Source organism: Oryctolagus cuniculus, chromosome 5, assembly GCF_964237555.1.
Source record: "Oryctolagus cuniculus chromosome 5, mOryCun1.1, whole genome shotgun sequence".
Classification (NCBI taxonomy): Eukaryota; Metazoa; Chordata; class Mammalia; order Lagomorpha; family Leporidae; genus Oryctolagus; species Oryctolagus cuniculus.
Genome location: NC_091436.1, coordinates 140,725,103 through 140,751,020, shown reverse-complemented (window position 1 = coordinate 140,751,020; position 25,918 = coordinate 140,725,103). Strand labels below are relative to the sequence as shown.

At 41.4% G+C, this 25,918-nt stretch overlaps 1 protein-coding gene and 1 pseudogene across 1 annotated transcript; one reads left to right on the top strand and one right to left on the bottom strand.

Moving 5' to 3' along the window:
* Positions 1-5,918: 5,918 nt before the first annotated feature.
* Positions 5,919-7,079, bottom strand: LOC100349502 (adiponectin receptor protein 1 pseudogene; annotated as a pseudogene).
* A 16,774-nt stretch (positions 7,080-23,853) lies between these two features.
* On the top strand, positions 23,854-24,783 carry LOC100342131 (olfactory receptor 1f45-like). Its single transcript, XM_002714374.3, has one exon. It carries the CDS (start codon positions 23,854-23,856, stop codon positions 24,781-24,783), a length of 930 nt encoding a protein of 309 aa, XP_002714420.2.
* The last annotated feature ends 1,135 nt before the right edge of the window (positions 24,784-25,918 follow it).

Here is a 25,918-nt window from a genome sequence, read left to right as displayed (position 1 = left end):
TTAAAATGCTGCTGACTTCATAGAATGATTTTGGAAAACTTATCTTCCTTTTCAATTGTTTGGAATCATTTGAAAGTAGTGGTGTTGGGTCTTCCTTTATAGTCTGACAGAATTCATCAATGAAACTGTCTGGTCTGGGCTTCTATTTTTTGAGAGGAGACTATTACTGATTCCAGGTCATCCTTGGTTATTAGTTCACTCAGGTTTTCTATGTTTTCATGATTCAATCTGAGTATGTTATACATTTCAAGAAATCTATCCATTTCTTCAAGGTTTTACAATTTGTCAGCATACAGTTTTTCATAATAGTACTTAATGAATCTACATTTATGTGGTATCAGTTGTAAAATATTTTTCTCATCTCTGCTTTTATTTATTTGAGCCTTCACTTTGCAAATAATTTCTCCTATCCTGTTAATTGCCTCTTCACTTTCCTGTTTCTTTTGTTGTACAGAAGCTTCTCAATTTGAAATAATTGCATTTCTTAATCTTGTCTTTGAATGTCTGTGCCTCTGGGGTCTTTTCCAGGAATTCTTTGCCTGTGCCAATGTCTTGCAGGTTTTCCCCAATGTTTTCAATTAATTTGATGGTGTCGTGTCATAGATTTAGATTTTTAATCCATGTTGAGTGGGTTTTTGTGTAAATTGTAAGGTAGGGGTCTTGCATCATACTTCATGTGGAAATCCAGTTTTCCCAGCACTATTTGTTGAAGAGACTGTCCTTGCTCCAGGGATTGGTTTTAACTCCTTTATCAAATATAAGTTGGTTGTAGATGTTTGGATTGATTTCTGGCATTTCTATTCTGTTCCTTGGTTTATCCATCTGTTTTTGTGCCAGTACCAGGCTGTTTTGATTATAACTGCCTTGTAACACGTCTTGCAATCTGGTATTGTGATGCTTCTGGCTTTGTTTTTGTTGCCTAAGATCACTTTAGCTATTCCAAGTCTACTGTGCCTCCATATGAATTTTAGCATCATTTTTTTAGATCTGAAAGAATGTCTTTGGTATTTTGATTGGTATCGCATTGAATTTGTAAATTTCTTTGGAGGAATGGACCTTTTGATGGTACTGACTCTTCCAACCCATGAACATGAAAGTTATTCCATTTTTTCTGTGTGTGTCTTCTTAATTTCTTTACTTAATTTTTTTATTTTTATTTATTTATTTAAAAGTCAGAGTTACTCAGAGAGAGAAGGAGAGACGGGGGGCGGGGGTGGTCTTCCATCCAATGGATCACTCCCCAGTTGGCCACAAACTGCTGGAGCTGTGACGATCCAACGCCAAAGCCAGTAGCTTCTTCCTGGTCTCCCATGTGGGTGCAGGGGACTCAGAGTTTGGGCCATCTTCTACTGCTTTCCCAGGCCATGGCAGAGAGCTGGACTGGAAGTGGAGCAGTCAGGACTCGAAATGGAGCCCATATGGGATGCTGGCACTGCAGGCGGTGGCTTTACCCACTACGGCACAGTGCCGTCCCCTATTTAAAATTGTTAATCCTTGGGGCCTGTGCTATGGCACAGTGGGTTAAAGCCCTGGCCTGAAACGCCAGCATCCCATATGAGCTCCGGTTTGAGACCCAGCTGCTCCATTTCCAATCCAGCTCTCTGCTATGGCCTGGGAAAGCCATAGAAGATGGCCAAGTCCTTGGGCCCCTGCACCCATGTGGGAGACCTGGAAGAAGCTTCCAGCTCCTGGCTTCAGATAGCCACAGCTCCCGTCATTGCGACCAATAGGGGAGTGAACCAGTTGATGGGAGACCTCTCTCTCTCTCTCTCTCTCTCTCTCTCTCTCTCTCTCCCTCTCCTCTCTCTGTGTAACTCTGACTTTCAAATAAATAAATAAACCTTTAAAAAATAAATAAAATAAAATAAAATTTTTAATTCTCATTGTAAAGGTCTTTGACATCCTTGGTTAAATATATTCCAAGGTATTTGATTTTTTTTGCAGCTATTATGAATAGAATTGATTTCAAAAGTTCTTTCTCAGCAGTGGAATTGTCTGAGTATACAAAGAATGTTGTTTTTGTGTGTTATTTTTATATTCTGCTACTTTTCCAAACTCTTCTATGAGTTTCAATAGTCTCTTAGTAGAGTCTTTTGGGTACCCATATATAGAATTATATCATCTGAAAATAGAGATAATTTGACTTCTTCTTTCCCAATTTGCATACCTTTAATTTATTTTTCTTGCCTGATGGCTTTAGCTTAAACATCCAAGACTATATTGAACAGCAATGGGAAGAGTGGACATCCTTCTCTGGTTCCGAATCTCAATAGGAATGCCTCCAATTCTTCTCCATTCAATAGGATGCTGGTCAGGTGTTTGTCATAAATTGCCTTGACTGTGTTGAGGAATGTTCCTTCTATACCAATTTGCTTAGAATTTTTATCATGAAAGGGTATTGTATTTTGTCAAGTGTTTTCTCTGCATCTATTGAGATAATTGTATGATTTTTGTTCTTCAGTTAGTTAATGTAATGTATCATATTTTTGACTGGCAAATTTTGAGCCATCCCTGTGCACCAGGGATAAATCCCATTTGGTCCAGGTGAATGACCTTCCTGATGTGCCATTGGATTTGATTGGCCAGAATTTTGTTGAGGATTTTTGTGACTCTATTCATCAGGAAAACTGGTCTGTAGTTCTCTTTCTCAACTGCATCTTTTCCAGATTTAAGAATTAAGGTGATGCTGACTTCATAAAAAGAATTTGAGAAGATTCCCTCCCTTTCAATTGTTTTTTAATAACTTAAGAAGAATTGGAGTTAGTTCTTCTTTAAATGTCTGGTAAAATTCAGCAGTGAAGCCATCCAGTCCTGGACTTTTCTTTGTTTGGAGGGTCTTTATTACTGATTCAATTTCTGTCTTGATTATAGGTCTGTTTAGGTTTTCTATGTCTTCATGGGTCAATTTAGGTAGGCTGTATGTGTCCAGGAATCTATCAATTTCTTCTAGGCCTTCCAGTTTGTTGGCATAGAGTTCTTTGTAGTAAATTCTAATTATTCTTTTTATTTCTGTGGTGTCTTTTGTTGTATTTCCTTTTTCATCTCTAATTTTATTGATTTGGGTCTTCTCTCTCCTTTTTCTGATTTTTCGGGCCAATGGTGTGTCAATTCTGTTCTTTTTTTTTTTTTTTTTCAAAAAATTAGCTCTTGGGTTTGCTAATCTTTTGTATTTCTTGATTTCAATTTTTTGATTTATCTCTAATTTTAATTATTTATTTTCTTTTACTGGTTTTGGGTATGGTTTGCTGTTGTGTTACCAGATCCTTGAGGTGCATAGATAGCTCATTTATTTGGTGCCTTCCAGTTTCTTGATGTAGACAACATTGGCTTTAAACTTTCCATTTTTTACTGTTTCTCACAAATTTTCACATGTTCTATTGTCTTCATTTGTTTCCAGAAATTTTTTGATTTCTCATTTTGTTTCTTCTATGACCCACTGCTCATTTAGGAACATATTGTTCCTTCTCCATGTGTTTGCATATGATGTAGAGATTCTTGAGTTGTTGATTTCCAGCTTCATTGCATTGTGGTCTGAAAAGATACATGGTATGATTTGAATTGTTTTGAATTTTCTATTACTCACTTTATGGCCTAGGATGTGATCAATCCTGGAGATAGTTCCATGTACCAGGAAAAAAAAGGTGTACTCTGTTGCAGTATGGTAGAAGATTCTGTAGATATCTACTAGGTCTATTGGTCTACGGTGTCAACTCTGTTGTTTTCTTGCTGATTTTCTGTCTCATTGATTTATCCATTGCTGAAAGTGGGGTATTGAAGTCCATTACTATTATATTTGAGCCAATGTTTCCCTTTAAACCCTTAACATTCCTGTTAAATAGCCAGGTGCCCTGTAATTAGGTGCATATACATTTATTATAGTCACATCTTCCTGTTGAATTGATTTTTTAATCATTATATACTGTCCTTCTTTCTCTTTTAACAGCCCTTATGTTAAAGTCTATTTAATCTGAAATTAGGATGGCCACACCAGCTCTTTTTTGGTTTCTGTTAGCATGGATTATCTTTTTCCATCCTTTCACTTTCAGTCTGTGTACATCTTTGTTGGTAAGTTATGTTTCTTGTAGGCAGCAAATAGATAGGTTTTCTTTTTTAATCCATTCAGCCAGTCTTTGTCTTTTAACTAAGGAGTTGAGACCATTTATATTCAGGGTAACTATTGTTAAGTACAAACTTTTCCCTGCCATATTTCTGTTAGTAGTCCTAATTTTTTACTTTGGGTTTCCTTTGTACTTTTATTGGGTCATTTTCTGCATTCATCTTCTTTTGTAATGATGTTCCGGTTTCTGTGTTTCTGTGTATAGGACATCCTTGAGCATCTTTTGTAACAGTAGGTGAGTAGTTATGAATTCTTTCAATTTCTGTTTGTTTTGGAAGGTCCTTATTTCTCCTTCATTCATAAATGAGAGTTTTGCATGATACAGAATTCTGGGTTGACAGTTTTCTTCTCTTAGGATTTGGAGTATGTCTCGCCATACTCTCCTTGCCTGTAGGATTTGTGATGAGAACTCTACAGTTAGTCTAATTGAGGTTCCTCTGAATGTGATTTGGTGTTTCTCTCATGCACAGTTTTAAGTTCTTTTCTTTATGTGTGACTGAGGAAAGCTTTGCTACAGTGTGTCAAGGTGAAGATCTTTTCTGGTCCTGTCTATTGGGAATTCTGTGTACGTTCTGTACTTGGTTGTCTCTTTCTCTTTCCAGATTGGGGAAGTTCTCTGTTATTGTTTCATTAATAAGGCCTTCTAATCCTTTCTCCCTTTCTATGCCTTCCAGAATTCCTAGGATCCATATCTTGGGTTATTTGAAGAATCTTGTGGATTCTCAACTGTGCTTTTTTAATTTTTCAATTTCTTCTTCTTATGTTTGGTCTGACTGTAATTTGTCTTCTAGTTCTGATATTCTTTCTTCTGTTTTACTTATTCTACTGTTAATGCTTTCCAATGTATTTTCATTTAATCTATTGAATTTTTCATTTCTATTATTTCATTCTGACTTCTCTTTAATATCTCCATTTCTTGGGAACACTTTTCATTTAAGATCATGAATTTGTTGCTGATTGCTTCTAAGTAATTTGGCAATTAATTTTCTGAATTCTATGTCTGGCATATCCTCAATCTCTTCTTCTTCAGCTCTATTATTGAAAAGTTGTAGTGTTCTTTTGGGGGTCGCATATTGTCTTCCTTATTCTTTTTTTCTTCTTTATGTTCTTTTATTATCATGATACTATTTGCATCAAGATACATAGAAATGATAGTAGGTTTCTCTTAAAGCTTAGTACTAAATATTAAATATCTTTCCCCATTTTACACTTCCATTACTCTGCCAAGAAAAAAATTAAAGCTCAAGTTATCTGAAGCCTAGACACACCTCTATGATTAGCTTGGTTAGGTACAAGTTGGTATCTTTATTCTTCCTGCTATATAAGCAAATCGGGGCCCTAGAAGGATAGGGCCAGGCTCTACTTGTTTTTGAAAAATGTGCTACAAAAATGATGGCCTGTCATAATCCAGGTTACAAAAAAGGATGGGATAAGGGAGGGACATTTTCTTCCAAAAAAATTCTTTAGAGTCCCAGTCCATAACTTTTTCCCCAAAATGGTTATAGGAGGGGGTAAAATCTCAACATGAGCTTCAAAATTCTGCTTCTGTGAAAGTCCAGCAACTGCCATGCTGAGGAGGAGGACAGCAAGGTCGACCCATTGCCACCCTCCCCAGCTAGCAGAAAGGAAATGCAAGTGTATTGCCCAGTGGGGTTACAGTGGACTGCGGCTCAGCTGATACTGAATTCTCTAAGAGGTTTCTTCTATAAACAGACAACTCACACTCTTCCTCTCACTTCAGCAGAGAAGTTATTTTAAAAGCACTTTGGAAGTTCCTCCTTTACCCCTCAGGTGGGAAGGCTCAGAGAAGGGAGTCATCTGTACAGTCACCTTCTAGGAAGTAACAGAATTCCTGAAGCTTAGAGACCCTGTAGAAGTGAACAAAGGCTGCTGCCACCACCAGGAAGTGGAAAATCTGAAGAGACTGGAACCAAATGTCAAATTTTCCAGGAAAGAAGTACTCAGGAATTTGCACAGCATAAAGGCCAGCTCTGGTGATGTACATCACAACCATGAGGAAGAAACAGCCTATCTGGCCCACCGTGGTGGCCTTGATAGAGCCTTCAGTGATAATAAAGTGCATGGTGGGCATGATACCATTCAAACCAAGTCCCAGGAACACAGCTTCTCTTGTCTGCCATTGCTTAGGGGTGGCAAAAAGGTCCCACAATGCCACGATGATGGTGGAAATACCCAGGACACAGATGATGGAAATGTAGATAAGCTGTGGCTGTGGGGAGCAGTAGAAGGAGTAATAGAGCCAGGTAACAAAGCTCCCCATAATCAGTGGAGCAATCCCTAAATGGTCCAGTTTGGAAAAAGTCCAAGAGACATTCTCTGAATGACAATTGATGGTGTGGAACAGCCAGGAGAAACTGAGGCAGAGCACGGCACCCAAAAAGAACATCCAGAACACACCTTCTCCTGAAGGGAGGCCATGAAGTGCATATGTCTGTGCATTGCAAGTGGAATACATGAAGTACATATTTGGTCTGAGCATGGTCAAGATTCTCAAAAAGATAAACAGCACAAAACCAAGCAGATGAGTCCAGATATTGGCAGTTTCTCTATGGATGCAAATGATGCTCTTGAAGTAGGCCTGGAAGAAGGGTAAGGGTGGTCTGTGGCTATGAAGCAAGTAGTCATTGTCCTTCAGCCAGTCATGCAGCACAACATACAGGATGACCCCTAAACGTCCCTCCCAGACCTTGTATATGAGCTCCTCCATCTTCTCCATGGCATTGTGCCCCTGCAAGGGCAGTGTCCACACCCAAACCTCCTCTTCTTCCTGGGTCACTGGGCATGTTTGCTCTTCTTCAGCTTTGTATTGGCTGATGATTGCTCATTTGCCCTTTTCTTCTAACAGAGGTCCCATTTCAGTCAGCTCTATTGAGTCTGCTTTCCTGTTACTGGCAGGTGCCTCATTGCCCTGTGCCACCACAGATCCTTTGTGGAAAGACATCAGGCCAGTACCACAGTAACATGCAGCATCAGCTTGCAGGAAGGTCAGGGTCTCTCAGGCTCAGGAGGCTATCTATTTTGTGACTCGTAACATCCTGTTGCTATACTGCCATCTTGGCCAGACCTTCTCTATTCTTTTACAACTTTTAGAAGTTGACTTTTGTTATTTGAAGACTTTTTCCTAAAGATAGGCATTTTGGCATCAAGTTGGGAAATTGCCTTGGCTTTAGTTCCACTCGGAATCTTTGGTATAGTCTCTGTATATTTTTTGTTATAATTAATGATAGCAGCAGTAAGTATCTGGGGCATTCCTTTGGCTCCATATGGCTGCTAGGATCCCAATCACATGCATCCTCAGCCATCTTCTGAGGGAGGAGCTGGAATCACAACCTTCCCAGATGTTGGCACAAGTCCTGCTGATGCTGTACATAAGCCTTTCACAGAGATTCCCAGTCACCACCCTGATGATGAGCTGGAAATGCAAGACCAGCACTACCCCAGGAGTGCAACAGTCTCATGGACTCCAGACAATGCCCAACTTCTGATTCCCAAAAGTAGCACTAATGCTGGGTGGAGGAGGTGGGTCCCACAAATGCTATAAGAGAATGGATGTATCCATGATGATGACTTTGGCTCTGGTTCAGCAAAAAAAGTCATATGCCAGTCTCTGCAGGGCTTCATGCTGAGCTTCATTGGGTGCAGAAACCTCAGGCCATAGCCATAAGCAAGCTGCAACGTATTAATGCTGGGACACAGGAATTTGTCAGCTTCCATGGGAGGCTTTGACTCTCTGAAACCCACACTGGACACGGGCAGAGCACAGAAACTCTAAGCCACACACCCTAGCAAGTGAATGGAGTGCTGGGTTGGGTATGGCATGGTAAGGCCAGGCCAAAGACTTGTTTGAACACACTGTCTACTGCACTATTCAGGACGCAGAAATCCCAGGCCAAAGCCCCAAATGAGTGTATCTGTGCTGTGCTAGCTGTAGCATGGAAAGCTCAGATCAAAGGTCCAAGGGAGTCCACGCATTGCCTGCTGTGTTAGGTGGACTATGGAATGCAGGTTGGTGCCAGAAAGCCCAGGCAAGTGTTCCAGGTTGGTGGAAGTATCCAAACTAATACCCAGTGTGACCATGGCACAGAAACTGTGGCCACTATCAGAGGGAAGGGCAGGACCTCTATGTTGTGGAGCTCAGTCTACAGTCTGTTATTGGGAGGTGGTTTTTTCACCATTCAGAGTGGGCACACATTCCCAAGTATGTTCACTCTCCATGACATGTACACTATCCAGAGCCCAGAGGATGAGCACACTCCTTACTGTGTGCTCTGACTGTACTACAAGAACCATCATTAAGGGCAGGTGTTGTGGTACAGTGCGGTAAGCTGCTGCTGGTTTGCCCACATCCCGTATTGGGTTGCCAGTTAAAGTCCCAGCTACTCTCCTTCTGATCCAGTCTCCTTTTTATAGAAAGCTTTTATTTAATAAATATAAATTTCATAAATACAACTTTGGGATTATAGCAGTTCTTCCCCCAATACCTGCCCTCCCACCCCCAAATTGTCTCATGTCTACAGCCTCTCGCATCCAATTCTGCATTGTTCATTATCATTATATACAGAAGATAAACTCTATACTAAGTAAAGATTTCAAAGGTTGCACCCATATAGATACCCAAAGTTTAAAGTACTGTTCGAAGACTAGTTTTACCATTAATTCTCATAGTGCATCACATTAAGGAGAGGTCCCACATGAGGAACAAGTGCACAGTGACTTCTGTGGTTTATTTGACAATTGACACTCGTATTTATGATGTTAGCGATCACCTGAGTTTCTTGTCATGAGTTGCCAAGGATATGGAAGCTTCTTGAGTTCACAAACTCCGACATTATTTAGACAGAGCCATAATCAAAATGGAAGTTCTCTCCTCCCTTCAGAGAAAGGTACCTCCTTCTTTGATGGCCCCTTCTTTCCACTGGGATCTCAATCACAGAGATCTTTCATGTAGGTCATTTTTTACCTAAGTGTCTTGGCTTTCCAAGCCTGAAACACTCTCAGGGGCTTTTTAGCCAGATCAGAATGCGTTAAGGGCTGATTCTGAGGCCAGGGTGCTGTTTAGGGTATTTGTCCTTCTATGACTCTGCTGTGTGGCCTCCTTCCCACGTTGGAGCATATGTTGTGCTGTTATCTTCATTTGTTTCCAGACAGTTTTTGATTTTTCTTTTGGTTTCTTCCATGACCTGTTGTTCATTCAGGAGCATGTTGTTAAGTATCCATGTGTTTTCATATGCTCTGGAGATTCCTGAGTTGCTGATTTCCAGCTTCATTCCATTGTGGTCTGAGAAGATGCATGGTGTAATTTCAATTCTTTTGAATTTGCTGAGACTTGCTATATGGCCTATTATGTAGTCAATCCTAGAAAAATTTTCATGCATTAGATGTCCTAAACAGCACTCTGGCCTCATAATCAGCCCTTAAGGCATGCGGTTCTGGCTGAAAAGCCCATGAGAGTATTTCAGACATGGAAAGCCTAGACACTCTGGGGGAAAAAAAAACTAAATGAAAGATCTCCATGAGTGAGATCCAAGTGGAAAGAACGGGTCATCAAAGAAGGAGGTACCTTTCTCTGAAGGGAGGAGAGAACCTCCACTTTGACCATGGCCTTGTCTAAATATGATCAGATTCGGTGAACTCAGGGGGCTTCCATAGCCTTGGCAGCTCATGACAAGAGCCTAGGGTGATTACTGATGCTATAAACAAGAGTGTCAATTTGTTAAGTCAACAACAGGAGTCACTGTGCACTTACTCCTCATGTAGGATCTTTGTCCTTAGTGTGCTGTACATTGAGATTTAATGCTATAACTAGTACTCAAACAGTATTTTTCACTTTATGTTTCTGTGTGGGAGCAAACTGTTGAAATCTTTACTTAATGTATGCTAAACTGATCTTCTGTATATAAAGAGAATCGAAAATGAATCTTGATGTGAATGGCAGGGGAGAGGGAGTGGGAAAGGGGAGGGTTGTGGGTGGGAGGGACGTTATGGGGGGGAAGCCATTGTAATCCATAAGCCATACTTTGGAAATTTATATTCATTAAATAAAAGTTAAAAAAAAAAGTTCCATGCATTGCTGAGAAGAATGTGTACTCTGCAAATGTAGGATGAAAAGTTCTGTAGATATCTGTTAGGAGGTCTATTTGGTCTATACTGTCAATTAAATCTGTTTCCTTGCTGATTTTCTGACTGGCTGATCTGTCCATTGCTGAAGGTGGAGTGTTAAAGTTCACCAATACTATTGTAGTTGAGTCTCAGTCTCCCTTTAAATCGTAACATTTCTTTCAAATAGCCAGGTGCCCTGTAATTGGGTTCATATACATTTATAATAGTTACATCTTTCTGTTGAATTGATCCCTTAATTATTATATAGTTCCCTTCTTTGTCTCTTTTTTTTTTATTTAATGAATATAAATTTCCAAAGTACGGCTTATGGATTACAATGGCTTCCCACCCCCCATAACTTCCCTCCTACCCGCAACCCTCCCCTTTCCCACTCCCTCTCCCCTTCCATTCACATGAGGATTCATTTTCAATTCTCTTTATATACAGAAGATCAGTTTAGCATACATTAAGTAAAGATTTCAACAGTTTGCTCCCACACAGAAACATAAAGTGAAAAATAATAGATGATTTTTTAAATGATGATGAAATCAGATAAGACCTATTGTCATGTTTAATCCCAGTGAGAGTCAAGTTGGGAATTGATAATTTCTTCTTCTTTTTTTTTTTTACAGAAGATCAGTTCAGTATACATTAAGTAAAGATTTCAAGTTTGCACCCCCATAGAAACACAAAGTGAAATATACTGTTTAAGTACTCCTTATAGCATTAAGACTCAATGTACAGCACATTAAGGACAGAGATCCTACATGAGGAGTAAGTGCACAGTGACTCCTGTTGTTGACTTTACAAATTGACACTCCTGTTTATGGCCTCAGTAATCTTCCCATGCTCCAGTAATGAGTTTCCAAGGCTATGGAAGCCCCTTGAGTTCTCCGACTCTTATCTTGTTTAGACAAGGTCATAGTCAAAGTGGAGGTTCTCTCCTCCCTTCAGAGAAAGGTACCTCCTTCTTTGAAGACCTGTTCTTTCCACTGGGATCTCACTCACAGAGATCTTTCATTTAGGTTTTTTTTTTTATTTTGCAAGAGTGTCTTGGCTTTCCATGCCTGAAATACTCTCATGGGCTTTTCAGCCAGATCGGAATGCCTTTAGGACTGATTCTGAGGCCAGAGTGCTGTTTAGGACATTCGCCTTTCTATGAGTCTGCTGAGTATCTCGCTTCCCATGTTGGATCACTCTCCCCTTTATTTATTCTATCGGTTAGTATTAGCAGGTACTAGACTTGTTTATGTGCTCCCTTTGACTCTTAGTCCTTTCATTATGATCAATTGTGAACTGAAATTGATCACTTGGAATAGTGAGATGGCATTGGTACATGCCACCTTGATGGGATTAAATTGGAGTCCCTGGTATGTTTCTAACTCTACCATTTGGGGCAAGTCAGCTTGAGCATGTCCCAAATTGTACATCTCTTCCATCTCTTATTCCCACTCTTATGTTTAACAGGGATCACATTTCAGTTAAATTTCAACACTTAAGAATAACTGTGTATTAATTACAGAATTAAACCAGTCATATTAAGTAGAACAGACAAAAAAAACTACTAAGAGGGATAATGTATTAAGTTGTTCATTAACAGTCAGGGCTATGCTGATCAAGTCACCATTTCTCATAGTGTCCATTTCACTTCAGCAGGTTTCCTTTTTGGAGTTCAGTCAGTTGTCACCGATCAGGGAGAACATATGGTATTTGTCCCTTTGGGACTGGCTTATTTCACTCAGCATGATGTGTTCCATATTCCTCCATTTTGTTGCAAATGACTGGATTTCGTTGTTTCTTACTGCAGTATAGTATTCTAAAGAGTACATATCCCATAATTTCTTTATCCAGTCTACCATTGATGGGCATTTAGGTTGGTTCCAGGTCTTGGCTATTGTGAATTGTGCTGCAATAAACATTAGGGTGCAGACTGCTTTTTTGTTTGCCAATTTAATTTCCTTTGGGTAAATTCCAAGGAGTGGATGGCTGGGTCGAACGGTAGGGTTATATTCAGATTTCTGAGGAATCTCCAGACTAACTTCCACAGTGGCTTGACCAGTTTGCATTCCCACCAACAGTGGGTTAGTATCCCTTTTTCCCCACATCCTCGCCAGCATTTGTTGTTGGTAGATTTCTGCATGTGAGCCATTCTAACCGGTGTGAGGTGAAACCTCATTGTGGTTTTGATTTGCATTTCCCTGATTGCTAGTGACCTTGAACATTTTTTCATGTGCCTGTTGGCCATTTGGATTTCCTCTTTTGAAAAATGTCTATTGAGGTCCTTGGCCCATCTCTTAAGTGGGTTGTTGGTTTTGTCTTTGTGGAGTTTCTTGATCTCTTTGTAGATTCTGGTTATTAACCCTTTATCTGTTGCATAGTTGGCAAATATTTTTTCCCATTCTGTCGGTTGTCTCTTCACTCTCCTGACTGTTTCATTTGCAGTACAGAAACTTCTCAATTTGATGCAATCCCAATAGTTGATTTTGGCTTTGACTGCCTGTGCCTCCCGGGTCTTTTCCAGAAATTCTTTGCCTGTGCCAATATCTTGAAGGGTTTCTCCAATGTTCTCTAATAACTTGATGGTGTCAGGACGTAGATTTAGGTCTTTAATCCATGTTGAGTGGATTTTTTTGTAAGGTGTAAGGTAGGGATCTTGCTTCATGCTTCTGCATGTGGAAATCCAGTTTTCCCAGCACCATTTATTGAATAGACTGTCCTTGCTCCAGGAATTGGTTTTGGATCCTTGATCAAATATGAGTTGGCTGTAGCTGTTTGGGTTGATTTCTGGTGTTTCTATTCTGCTCCATTGGTCTATCCATCTGTTTCTGTACCAGTACCATGCTGTTTTGATTACAACTGCCCTGTAGTATGTCCTGAAGTCTGGTATTGTGATGCCTCCGGCTTTGTTTTTGTTGTACAAGATTGCGTTAGCTATTCGAGGTCTCCTGTGTCTCCATGTCCTTGGTTAAGTTTATTCCAAGGTATTTGATTGTTTTTGTACCTATTGTGAATGGGATTGATCTTAAAAGTTCTTCCTCAGCCATGGCATTGTCTGTGTATACAGAGCCTGTTGATTTTTGTGCACTGATTTTATACCCTGCTACTTTGCCAAACTCTTCTATGAGTTCCAATAGTCTCTTAGTAGAGTTCTTTGGGTCCCCTAAGTAAAGAATCATATCATCTGCAAAGAGGGATAGTTTGAGTTCTTCCTTCCCAATTTGTATCCCTTTCATTTCTTTTTCTTGCCTAGTAGCTCTGGCTAGAACTTCCAGAACTATATTGAATAGCAGTGGTGAGAGTGGGCATCCCTGTCTGGTACCAGATCTCAGTGTAAGTGCTTCCAACTTTTCCTCATTCAATAGGATGTTGGCTGTGGGTTTTTCATAGATTGCTTTGATTGTATTGAGGAATGTTCCTTCCATACCCAATTTGCTTAGAGTTTTCATCATGAAAGGGTGTTGTATTTTATCAAATGCTTTCTCGGCATCTATTGAGATAATCATATGGTTTTTCTTCTGCAGTCTGTTAATGTGGTGTATCACATTGATTGTTTTGAGCACATTAAACCATGCCTGCATACCAGAGATAAATCCCACTTGGTCTGGGTGGATGATCTTTCTGAAGTGTTGTTGCATTCTATTGGCGAGAATTTTATTGAGGAATTTTGCATCTATGTTCATCAGGGATATTGTTCTGTAATTCTCTTTCAATGCTGCATCTTTTTCCGGCTTAGGAATTAAGGTGATGCTGGCTTCATAGAAAGAATTTGGGAGCACTCCCTCTTTTTCGATTGTTCTGAATAGTTTGAGAAGAATTGGAGTCAGTTCTTCTTTAAATGTCTGGTAGAATTCAGCAGTGAATCCATCTGGTCCTGGGCTTTTCTTTGTTGGGAGGGCCTTTATTACTGTTTCAATTTCTGTCTCAGTTATGGGTCTGTTTAGGTTTTCGATATCTTCCTGGTTCAATTTAGGTAGGTTGCATGTGTCCAGGAATCTATCCATTTCTGATAGGTTTCCCTGTTTGCTGGCATACAAGTCCTTGTAGTAATTTCTGATGATTCTTTTTATTGCTGTGGTGTCTGTTGTTACGTTTCCTTTTTCATCTCTGATTTTATTGATTTGGGTCTTTTCTCTTCTTTTTTTAGTTAGTTGGGCCAATGGGGTGTCAATTTTGTTTATTTTTTTTTTTTTTTCAAAAAACCAGCTCCTCATTTGGCTGTTTTTTTGTAATGTTTTTCTTGATTCAATCCTGTTGATTTCTTCTCTGATTTTAATTATTTCTCTTCTCCTACTAGAGTTGGGTCTGGTTTGCTGTAGATTTTCTAGATCCTTGAGGTGAATTGAAAGCTCATCTATTTGGTGCCTTTCCAATTTCTTGATGTAGGCACCTATTGCTATAAGCTTTCCTCTTAACACTGCTTTTGCTGCGTCCCATAAGTTTTGGTATGTTGTGCTGTTATCCTCATTTACTTCCAGAAAGTTTTTGATTTCTCTTTTAATTTCTTCTATGACCCATTGTTCATTCAGGAGCATGTTGTTCAATCTCCATGTGTTTGCGTATGCTCTAGTGTGGGGAGCAAACCGGACTAGACTGAGTTACTGGAATTAAGACTTATTCTATGCATCTGCTCTCCCACAATATGGCGCTGGGAGAGAAGTAAACAGCTTCCGCACAGCTGCCTCCAGTTCAGCTAATAAACTGTAGGACTTGCTCCTGATTGGAGGAGAGCAGCGTACTCGGCGTGTGGGCAGCCGAGTTGGGATTGGCGGAGGAGGACTATAAAGGAGGAGAGAGACGGCATGCACCAGGAACATCTAAGGGGAACATCTGAGGGAACACCTGTGCAGCCCCCGAGAAGAGCCGGCCGGCGGTGTGCCGCTCCCCTGCGGAAGTGGGGAATGTGGCCAGGGGGAACTGCCCTTCCACGGAGGTGGAAGGGATAGTAGCCAACCCGGGAAGAACCAGCAGCAAACCCGGGGAGGGCCGAGCAGACGAAAGAACAGCGCAGGGTCCTGTGTCGTTCCTCCACGAAGAGGGGGAGCGACATAGTGGTGCCGTGACTCGGATAGGAAACCTAGGAGGGAAAGACCGGGAAGAAGTGGGAAAATATCGGAGAGAGAGACTAGCAAACAGCCTAGGGAAAAGCCGGACGAAAAACGTGCCAGAAGAAGCTATTGAAAGCCTAGGCATAGACTCGGATACGGACTACGGGGGGAAGCTGGGAGAAATCTCTAAGGTCGAAAGCGAAAGTGAAAGCTAGAACAAACAGACTCGGATGCGGACTGTGGGGAGAGGCCAGGAGAAATGAGGGAGGAATATTGTTGGAAGAAAGATTGGGGAAACATACCGGGTAGAGAAAAATGTTAGGGAAATTGAAGCCGCGGGGGGCAGGCCGAGGCGGAAACGAAAGCCACTTTGGGATTCTCAAGTTAGCCCGGGAATAGGGGGCGAAGCTAGCCCGGGGAACTTGGACTGAATGCCGGTGGTGGCGGAAACATTCGCGGAAGCCGCCGCGTGCAGAGAGAGCTCGGAGCGTGAATAGATAGGGAACGCTGGCGCGAGGCCGTGGTGCGGGCGCGAAGTGCGTGGAGACCGCGGAGCGTGCGCGCAGAGCCGGGAACCCGCCGGCGGGGCGAGGCGCCGGGAAGCCGTGCAGAGCCGTGAAGCTGCCGCGGGGCGAGGTGCCGAGAAGCAGCCTCGGGGCGAGCGCCGCCGGGAAGCCGCAGGGATAAGAGAAACAGAAGTTTAGAAGCAAGATGAGAGAAATAGGAATGCTGGAAGATAGAAGTAAAATGGGAGAAATAGGAATGCCCGGAGATAGAGAAATAGAGAAATAGAAAGGCCTCCCTACAACACTGCAATGTGAGAGCTTGGATTCGGTCTGCCTGATTAAGTGAGGCGATGAGCACCTGGGCGGTTAGCAGCTTATGCGCCGCAGGTCACCGAAGACAGGCACTAATTAACATCAGTAAGGCCTCCCCACAATACAATTAGGAGGCTTGGATTCGGTCTGCCTGATTAGGCGATAAGCACCAGCAGGCAGCTCGACCAGAGTATGAGCTGCAGGTCACCGAAGATAGGCACGAACCAACACTAATAAGTCTTCCCCACAATAAGGCAATGAGAAGGCTTGGATTCGGTTTGCCTGATAGGGCTTGTAAGCCCCTGCAGGCTCGACCAGAGCATGCGCTGCAGGGCACCGAACACAGGCACGCATCAGCGCCTAAAAACCTCCTCACAACATGGCGAAGAGAGGACCCGGATTCGGTTTGCCTGATTTGATAGGACTTGTAAGAGCCTGTGGCAACTCTAGCAAGTAGAGCAGAGTGTGTGCCATGGGACACCGAAGACAGGCACGTATCAACGCCAAAAAATAAAAAGAAAGGGGGATCTGTGGGGAGCAAACCGGACTAGACTGAGTTACTGGAATTAAGACTTATTCTATGCATCTGCTCTCCCACAATATGGCGCTGGGAGAGAAGTAAGCAGCTTCCGCACAGCTGCCTCCAGTTCAACCAATGGACTGTAGGACTTGCTCCTGATTGGAGAGCAGCGTGCTCGGCGTGTGGGCAGCCGAGTTGGGATTGGCGGAGGAGGACTATAAAGGAGGAGAGAGACGGCATGCACCGGGAACATCTAAGGGGAACATCTAGCTGAAGGAACACCCGTGCAGCCCCCGAGAAAGCCGGCCGGCGGTGTGCCGCTCCCCTGTGGAAGTGGGGAATGCGGCCAGGGGGAACTGCCCTTCCACGGAGGTGGAAGGGATAGTAGCCAACCCGGGAAGAACCAGCAGCAAACCCGGGGAGGGCCGAGCAGACGAAAGAACAGCGCAGGGTCCTGTGTCGTTCCTCCACGAAGAGGGGGAGCGACACTCTAGGGATTCCTGAGTTGCTAATTTCCAACTTCATTCCTTTATGGTCTGAGAAGCTGCATGGTATGATTCTAATTCTTTTGAATTTGCTGAGACTTGCTTTATGGCCTAGTATGTGGTCAATCCTAGAGAAGGTTCCATGTACTGCTGAGAAGAATGTAAAATCCTTAGCTGTAGGATTGAAAGTTCTGTAGATATCTGTTAGATCCATTTGGGCTATAGTGTCGTTTAAATCTACTGTATCCTTGTTGATCTTCTGTCCTGTTGATCTGTCTATTTCTGAGAGTGGAGTATTAAAGTCCCCCAGTACTATTGTATTGGGGTCTAAGCCTCCCTTTAAGTCCCTTAACAAATCTTTTAGATAAACCGGTGCCCTGTAGTTAGGTGCATATACATTGATAATTGTTATATTTTCCTGTTGAATTGATCCCTTAATCATTATATAGTGTCCCTCTTTGTCTCTCTTAACAGTTTTTGTGGTAAAGTTTATGTTGTCCGATATTAAGATGGCTACGCCCGCTCTTTTTTCATTTCTGTTGGCATAGTATATCTTTTTCCAGCCTTTCACTTTCAGTCTGTATGGATCTTAGTTGGAAAGATGTGTTTCTTGTAAGCAGCAAATAGATGGGTTTTGTTCCTTAACAGTTTTTGTGTTGAAATCTATTCTGTCTGATATTAAGATGGCTATGCCAGCTCTTTTTTGGTTTCTGTTGACATGGAATATCTTTTTCATCCTTTCATTTTCAGTTTGCTTGCATCTTTGTTGGAAAGATGTGTTTCTTGTAGGCAGCAAGTAGATAGATAGGTTTTGTTTTTTAATCCATTCAGCCAGTCTGTGTCTTTTAACTGGGGAGTTGAGGCCATTTACATTCAATGTGACTATTGATAAGTAATGACTTTGTCCTACATTTTTCCAAAGATATTCCTATTATTCTTCGAACTTCCTTTGATCTTTTACTAAGAGATTTTCTTCCTTTGCTTTCTTTCATATTTATGACCATGTTTCTGTGTTTCTGTGTGTTATACATCCTTAAGCATCTTTTGCAGGGCTGGACAGGTATGACAAATTCTTTCAATTTCTGTTTGCTTTGAAAAGTCTTTATTTCACCTTCAATCACAAATGAGAGCTTTGAAGGGTATAATATTCTGGATGACAGTTTTTTCTCTTAGGACTTGGGCTATATCTTGCCATTCTTTCCTAGCCTGCATGGTTTCTGAAGAGAAGTCTGCTGTGAGTCTAATTGGAGATCCTCTGAAAGTAATCTGACGTTTCTCTCTTGTGCGTTTTAGAATCTTCTCTTTATGTTTCACTGTGGTGAGTTTGATTACAATGTGTCATGGTGGGGATATTTTCTTGTCATGTTTATTGGGAATTCTGTGTGCTTCCTTGTACTTGGATGTTCCTTTCTTTCTCAAAACCCAGGAAGTTTTCTGCTATTATTTCACTAAAAAGGCCTTCTAATCCGTTCTCCCTCTCCATGCCTTCAGGAACTCCTAGAACCCGAATGTTGGGTTTTTTAATAGTATCCTGTAAATTCCCAACAGTGGTTTTTTGTTTTCTAATTTCCTCTTCTTGACTGTATACTTTCCTGTGCTTTGTCTTCTAAGTCTGATAGTCTCTCTTATGCCTCACTGATTCTGTTTTTATGGCTCTCCGCTGCATTTATTTGTTCTATTCAATTCTTCATTTCATTTTGATTCCACTTTAAGATCTTAATGTCATGGGAGAGATTTTCTTTCATGTCCTGCATGGATTTCAATAGTTCATGTGTTTGCTTTTGACTACTTCAATGTATTCTAATGATCAATTTTTGAGTTCCATTTCTTGCATTTCTTCTATCTCATCATCTTAATAATCTAGTATTGAATTGTAGTGTTGTGTTCTTTTGGGAGCATCAAAATGTTGCCTTCCTTATTCTTATTTCTTGGATGGTTGCGTTTGTTGCTCAACATTTGTGGATATGCCCACTGGTTTCTTCTTCTTCTCCTTCTTCTTCATCTTCTTTTCTTTTGCTGTGTGGCTTTTATCTTACTATGACTCTGTAGATAAGTAGAATGTCTGCTTTTCAGTAAATCTCTAGAGGCTTGTAGTGGGTGTGGCCAGAGAGCTCTGTTCAGTTTTCTAGGGTTAAGGGCATGCCTAAGGTGACACACCCAGGTTTAGCATGGTAAATCTCTCTCTTTTTTTATTCAGAACGGAGGTATATTCTGTTCAGCTGAGCTCTTCTCCTCAGTGGAAACCGATGCCTGTGTGCTAGCCTCAGTGGGTATAATATTTGTCTGCTCTATCCCAAAGGTCACAAAAAGATCACCTCAGTGTAAGTTCAGATTCCCAGCAATGTTTCTCACTAGGTAACCAGGAACCCCCAAGCTTGTGTTGTTTCCCAATAAGAGTGCTCAAAGTCCCAGCCATACCATGATTGCTCCCACACACCCTCAGTTTTTTTCACAGGACCAGTTCAGAAGCTTCACAGAGTCACAAGCTCCTAGCTCACTGTTATTTCTCTCCACCAGAGTCAGAAGTCTCCATGTGGCTGATTTCTGAGTGCAGACATGAGCGGGCCCAGCTGTTACATATGTCGAAAATGGCACCCAATCTATTGGCTTGTCACAGTACACCTTTGTAAAGTGATCAAAGAGAAAGAAATGTGTCTGTCCTGTCTTTTTTTCCCTCTAGTTTGGCTGGTACACTTTCCCCCACGGGGCTTCAAACTTCATTCCCTCTAGGCTCTTCCTGCCACTTTTTTGCCAGTGGCTTGGGCGACTGCTATCTGGTCTCACCTCACTTTCCGGTGCAGGTGCATAGGCTGTTAGCTTTGGAATCCTGAGCTGTGGGCACTTACACCCTCCACTTAAGTCCACCATGTCTCCTTAATTTTGGTAGAGTTTTCTCTGCCATTTTTTCTCTAGCTCTTCCCTTAAACTACACTATCTACATTTTTCTTAAATTGTCTTCTCCTGGGCTAGAGCAGTAAGCTCCTTCCCTACTCCACCATCTTGGAAACTCCTACATAAACATTTTTAAAAGAACCTTCCCTAATTCACAGGTAACTCTAAGCCTCAGTAGGCAGACTAGGTAGAAGCATGAGAACTCTGAGTTCCGGGGTCCACAGATTCCAGCACCAACCATCTATGTTTCAAGTGGTTGAGGAAGGTGGGGGTGGGCAGTTGTGAGAAGGATGATTCCCTAGTCTGAGGGGAAAGGAATCCTTACTTACAGGATTCTAGGTACTGGATATCCCAGCTGCCTTACTCCCACTGCCCCCTGAGGTCAGAGAGCTATGTGGCTTAGGGTGATGGCATCATTCTTACTTAGTTGGGCCCAGTTAGGCCTGTGAAGTTCAGCCTTCCTTTCTAGAATGCAAAAATGTCCATAGGTTCCTAGGAAGGAGATATGCAATGACTTTCTCTCCTAGCACATTGTAACTTCTAACAGTGACTCCTTTCACCAGAAGGTGCCATACTACTACATTGTATGCCCTGGGGGGTTGGGAGAGGGGACAATATGAGTTCCTTCTCTGCAGTGAAGTGGTTGTGTTTTTCAGGGAGTTCTCTTTATTGAGCTGTTGGTCTGTGGTGACTGGATTCCTCTCTAGTGAGGACTGCCAGTGTTAGGTGTTCCTGCAGATGGGCTCCACTGAAACTCTCCTACCCACCCTTTACCCTGCTACAGAGAATTCCCCTGGCTGTGAGGCTGGGGAGTCAGTGGCCACGGGTTGGCATTGTTTCTTTCTCTATGTTGCTATGGCTTATCATAGTGTGCTACTGTGTTCCCACTGTTCATTTACTGTTCATGTTCTCTTTCTCAGACACTCGCCTCCAGATATAGCTAATTTTCAAATTCTCCTGGGAGGACAAGGCAGACACTGGACCTCTCTATTTCTCCATATTGAGTCTCTCATGTCCTAAATCTTTAACGCAACTCAAAAAATTAGCAGCATCAGCATCATCTGATGCTCAAGTGTGTTATAAATGTAAACTGTCTTGTTCTGCTTCAGACTTACTAAGTCATAACCCGGAAATCTGTGACTTAACTTGATCTCCAGATGATCCTTAAGTATGTAAAAGTTTGAGAGCTTTCATTACATATTACACATGTATTACATATTCAAAAATACTCTAGAAAAAGTTGTGTTTCTTTATCCTAAAATGTCATCCATTGGAATATCTAAAGGTTACTAGAAATGAGGTACTTAAAATATAAGTAGAAAAAGAAAAGGAAACTTTGTCTGCCATAAAACCTATCATAAAGTTGCAATTATCTTCTCTGCAGATTGAAAAGGACCTATAGTAGTAATTAATCTTTTGCTTTGATATAATCAATTATTTCCAGTTAGTATGATCCACCTCTTCATGATGGTTGATCCAAAGAGAGTTTTCTTCCCCATCCATGTATGTGAAATAAATGCCCTCATAGTTTGAGAGCAACCAATGATCAATAAGTTCTAGAGAAACCATGTGCTCAGGTCTTTGGCTGCTGCTATAAGTAACTGTTTGAAAACAAAACATGGGGATCAGCATTGTGGCATAGTGAGTTAAGACATTTCTTGCAGCACCGGCATCCCATATGGCCAATGGTTGGAGTGGCAGCTACTCCACTTCTGAACTAGCTCCCTGATAATGTGCCTAAACAAGCAGCGGAGGATGGCCCAAGTACCTGGGCCCTTGCACCCACATGGGAGACCTGTAGGAAGCTCCTGGCTCCTGGCTTCAGATCAGCCCAGCTCCAGCCATTGAAGCCATTTAGGGAGTGAACCAGGGAATGAATAATCTTCCCTCCCCCTTCTCCCCATGTCCTGATCTCTCTCTCTCTCTCTCTCTCTCTCTCTCTATATATATATATATATATATATATAAAAATCTCTATTATGCTCTCCTCTCCCTCTTTTCCTTCTTCACTCCTTCCCTCCAGTCTGTCAGGTTTCCCCCAGTAAACTCTTTCCCTTAAAAAAAAAATGAAGGAACCAGTGTTTCCAATCCACGTTACTGGGAAAATACCTGGTGACAAAAATAAATTTGAAGTGTTGCTTTTTGAGCTGGACAAGATATTACTTGCTCCTGTCTCCAATCTCCATTAATTGATTAATTTACTCAATTTGTGACAAATGCCATCTTTTGTATACCAAACATTGGAGCTACCCTGGCAAAGAAAATCAGATGTAGGTTCTACAATATTGTACATGCTTTCTGAAGAACAACAACGTTAACTAAACAGCATAAAAATAAAATAAATATGATTATATTCTCCATATTATAAGCGTGGTACCCTCTGAAGGTGCTGTGACAAGACATAAAATGTAAATTTGACCACCAAAAAAGCAAGGAAGACTTCCCTAAGAAAGTCATCAATTAAACTAAAACCATGTGGTTCAGTCAGAGTTCACATAAAGTGAAGATAAACAATATGGTGTGCTTAAGGGAATACAATGCATCCACAGTGGCTGAGGAGTGGAGAAGGAGTAGATGATGGTGTAAGATGAGATGGCAAGGTATTGCAAAATAAAAATACACTGAGTTTGGAAAATATGTTAGGGATTGCATTTTTTGTGAAAGAAATTTTTTTCCAGATAACTAGTTTTAAACCAAGAAGTGACACAAGGGCTTCCATAGCCTTGGAAACTCATGACTGGAGCATAGGGAGATTACTGATGCCATAGACAGGAGTGTCAATTGGTAAAGTCAACAACAGGAGTCACTGTGCACTTACTCCTCATGTAGGATCTCTATCCTTAATGTGCTGTACATTGAGATTTAATGCTATAACGAGTACTCAAACAATATATTTCACTTTGTGTTTCTATGGGGGTGCAAACTGTTGAAATCCTTACTTAATGCATAATAAACTGATCCTCTGTAAAAAAAAAAAAAAGAAATTATCAATTCCCAACTTGACTCTCACTGGGATTAAACATGACAATAGGTCTGCTCTGATTTCATCATCATTTAAAAAAATCATCTATTATTTTTCACTTTATGTTTCTGTGTGGGAGCAAACTGTTGAAATCCATACTTAATGTATACTAAGCTGATCTTCTGTATATTAAGATAATCAAAAATGAATCTTGATGTGAATGGAAGGGGAGAGGGAGTGGGAAAGGGGAGGGTTGTGGGTGGGAGGGACGGTATGGGGGGGAAGCCATTGTAATCCATAAGTCGTACTTTGGAAATTTATATGCATTAAATAAAAGTTTAAAAAAAAAACAATATTTTCTTTTAAGGAACTATCTCTCTGGCTGCACTCTGAGCAACATATTCAATGGAGCAAGTGCCAGCATGCTGACCAATTAGGAGACTAGCAGTACACTAGTCAATAAACAGTAGCTTGAGCAAGAACAGTTACTAAATCAATGGATAGAAACACTTCCTGAGCTCCTACTACATGCCGACCACTAAGCTAAGAACTAAGATGCAGCCTCTGCCTTCAAAGGAACTTTGGTCAAAAACAGCTTCACACCAAGCAATAACCACATCACATGGAACTAATTGAATTAACATAGCTCTTTCGCATTTAGAGAATTTCAGGAAGCCTCTTACCCTCACTTCATTGTATTTGTGCCTCCTCACTTGACCGTCCTTTATGAATTCAACTCTTGTCTCTCCTATTGCTATTTTAGTTTCTCTTCTCCAGTTCCCAGATTGGTGGTATAAGGGAGACCTATCCGCAAGAGGCAAGATCCATCACTCTGGTACCTGCGTGAGTGAACCCCACTCACACTAAGACTTTTTGCAGCACAAAAAGGCCAGAATGAACTGCAGCAAGACTCCTGGCTTTGTTCTCTCGGGGGTGTCCAATGATGCAGGGAAATGCCAATTTCTCTTTCTTCTTTTCTTGACTTTATACTTGCTGGGCCTCCTAGGGAATCTGATTCTTCTGCTGGCTATCATTACTGACATCCGCCTCCACACGCCCATGTACTTCTTCCTTAGCCAGCTCTCCTTTGTAGACCTCTGCTTCACTACTACCACAACGCCCAAAATGCTGGGAGACTTGTGGACTAGGAGTGGATCCATCTCTTTCTCTGGGTGTCTGACACAATTATATTTTTTTGCTGTTTTTGCTGATATGGACAACCTGCTTTTGATGGTCATGGCCATTGACCGCTATGCTGCTATTTGCCATCCTCTGTGGTACCCACTCCTAATGACTCCTTGCAGATGTGGGGTACTAGTGGGTGTGTCATGGGGAGTGGCCCACTCTGTATCTCTGATCCATACTATATTGCTATCTCAACTATCTTTCTATATTAACCAAGACATTCCTCACTTTTTCTGTGATTTTGGCCCACTTTTGTGGCTTTCCTGTTCTGATACCCACCTCAATGAGGATCTGATGATGGCTCTGGCTGGGTTTTTAGGAATGATGCCCCTGCTCTGCATCATAAGTTCTTATGCTCATATTTTCTATGCTGTGCTTAGGGTTCCGTCAGCACAGGGGAAAAGGAAAGCCCTGGCCACATGCAGCTCCCACATCTCCATGGTCATTCTCTTCTACAGCACAATCTTTGCCACATACCTGAAACCCCCATCAACTTCTCACTCCTCTGGGGAACTGGTTGCTGCAGTCACATATACCTTGGTGACTCCCACTCTGAACCCTTTTATTTATAGTCTGAGAAATAAGGATGTGAAAAGTTCACTGAAAATGATTCTAGGCATGAAAAATTTTCAGCATTAGGATTAACCAAGCACTTGAGGAAATATCACTCCCTTCTTCAGTACCACTCGTAAAAAGCGAATAAGACACAGCAGACTCATAGAATGGCCGATGTGCTGAACAGCACTCTGGCCTCAGAATCACTCCTTCAGGCATTCAGATCTGGCTGAAGAGCCCATGAGAGTCTTTTAGGCATGGAAAGCCAAGACACTCTGAAAAAAAAAAAAAACCTAAATGCAAGATCTCTATGAGTGAAATCCCAGTGGAAAGAACAAGGCATCAAAGAAGGAGGTACCTTTCTCTGAAGGGAGGAGAAAACTTCCACTTTGACTATGACCTTTTCTAAATAAAATCAGAGTTAGTGAACTCAAGGCTTCCATAGCCTTGGCAACTCATGACAAGAGCCTAGGGATATTACTGACACCATAAACAAAAGTGTCAATTTGTTAAGTCAACAACAGGAGTCACTGTGCACTTACTCCCCATGTAGGATCTCTGTCCTTAATGTGTTGTACTATGTGAATTAATTCTATAACTAGTACTGAAACAGTACTTTACACTTTGTGTTTCTGTGTGGGTGCAAACTGTTGAAATCTTTACTTAATATATACTAAACTGATCTTCTGTATATAAAGAGAATTGAAAATGAATCTTGATGTGAAAGGAAGGGAAGAGGTAGCAGGAAATGGGAGGGTTGCGGGTGGAAGGGAAGTTATGGGGGGTGGGGGAAGCCACTGTAATCCAAAAGCTGTACTTTGGAAATTTATATTTATTAAATAAAAGTAAAAAAAAAGCAAATCCGTTAACACCACAGCTGTTACAGAGTGTTGTACTATCTGCCAGAAAGAATGCTGGATTAAATTGGCTCTTCTTTAAATTGCCTTCTAACATTAATATCTCTGAAAGTTGGGTATCTGCTGACATCACTACAGCCATATGATGAACATTGGCATTTCTATCAGTGGTTTAATGGAGATCCTCAGCACCTTTACTGTAGTCTATATCATTTTTGTTGCCATCAAAATCACTGTGTAAAAGTTACCATCTTCAGCTCTATCTCTATCAATGCCATTAGTACAATCCCCACTAATAAGAAAGAGGACTTGGCTCTATGCAGTTTTCCCCTACTTAATTCTTCACTTTTCAGAATATTTTA

Bases quoted from the DNA above. Each gene is read 5' to 3' on its own strand.
- LOC100342131 (XM_002714374.3), top strand. From the start codon at position 23,854: ATGAACTGCAGCAAGACTCCTGGCTTTGTTCTCTCGGGGGTGTCCAAT.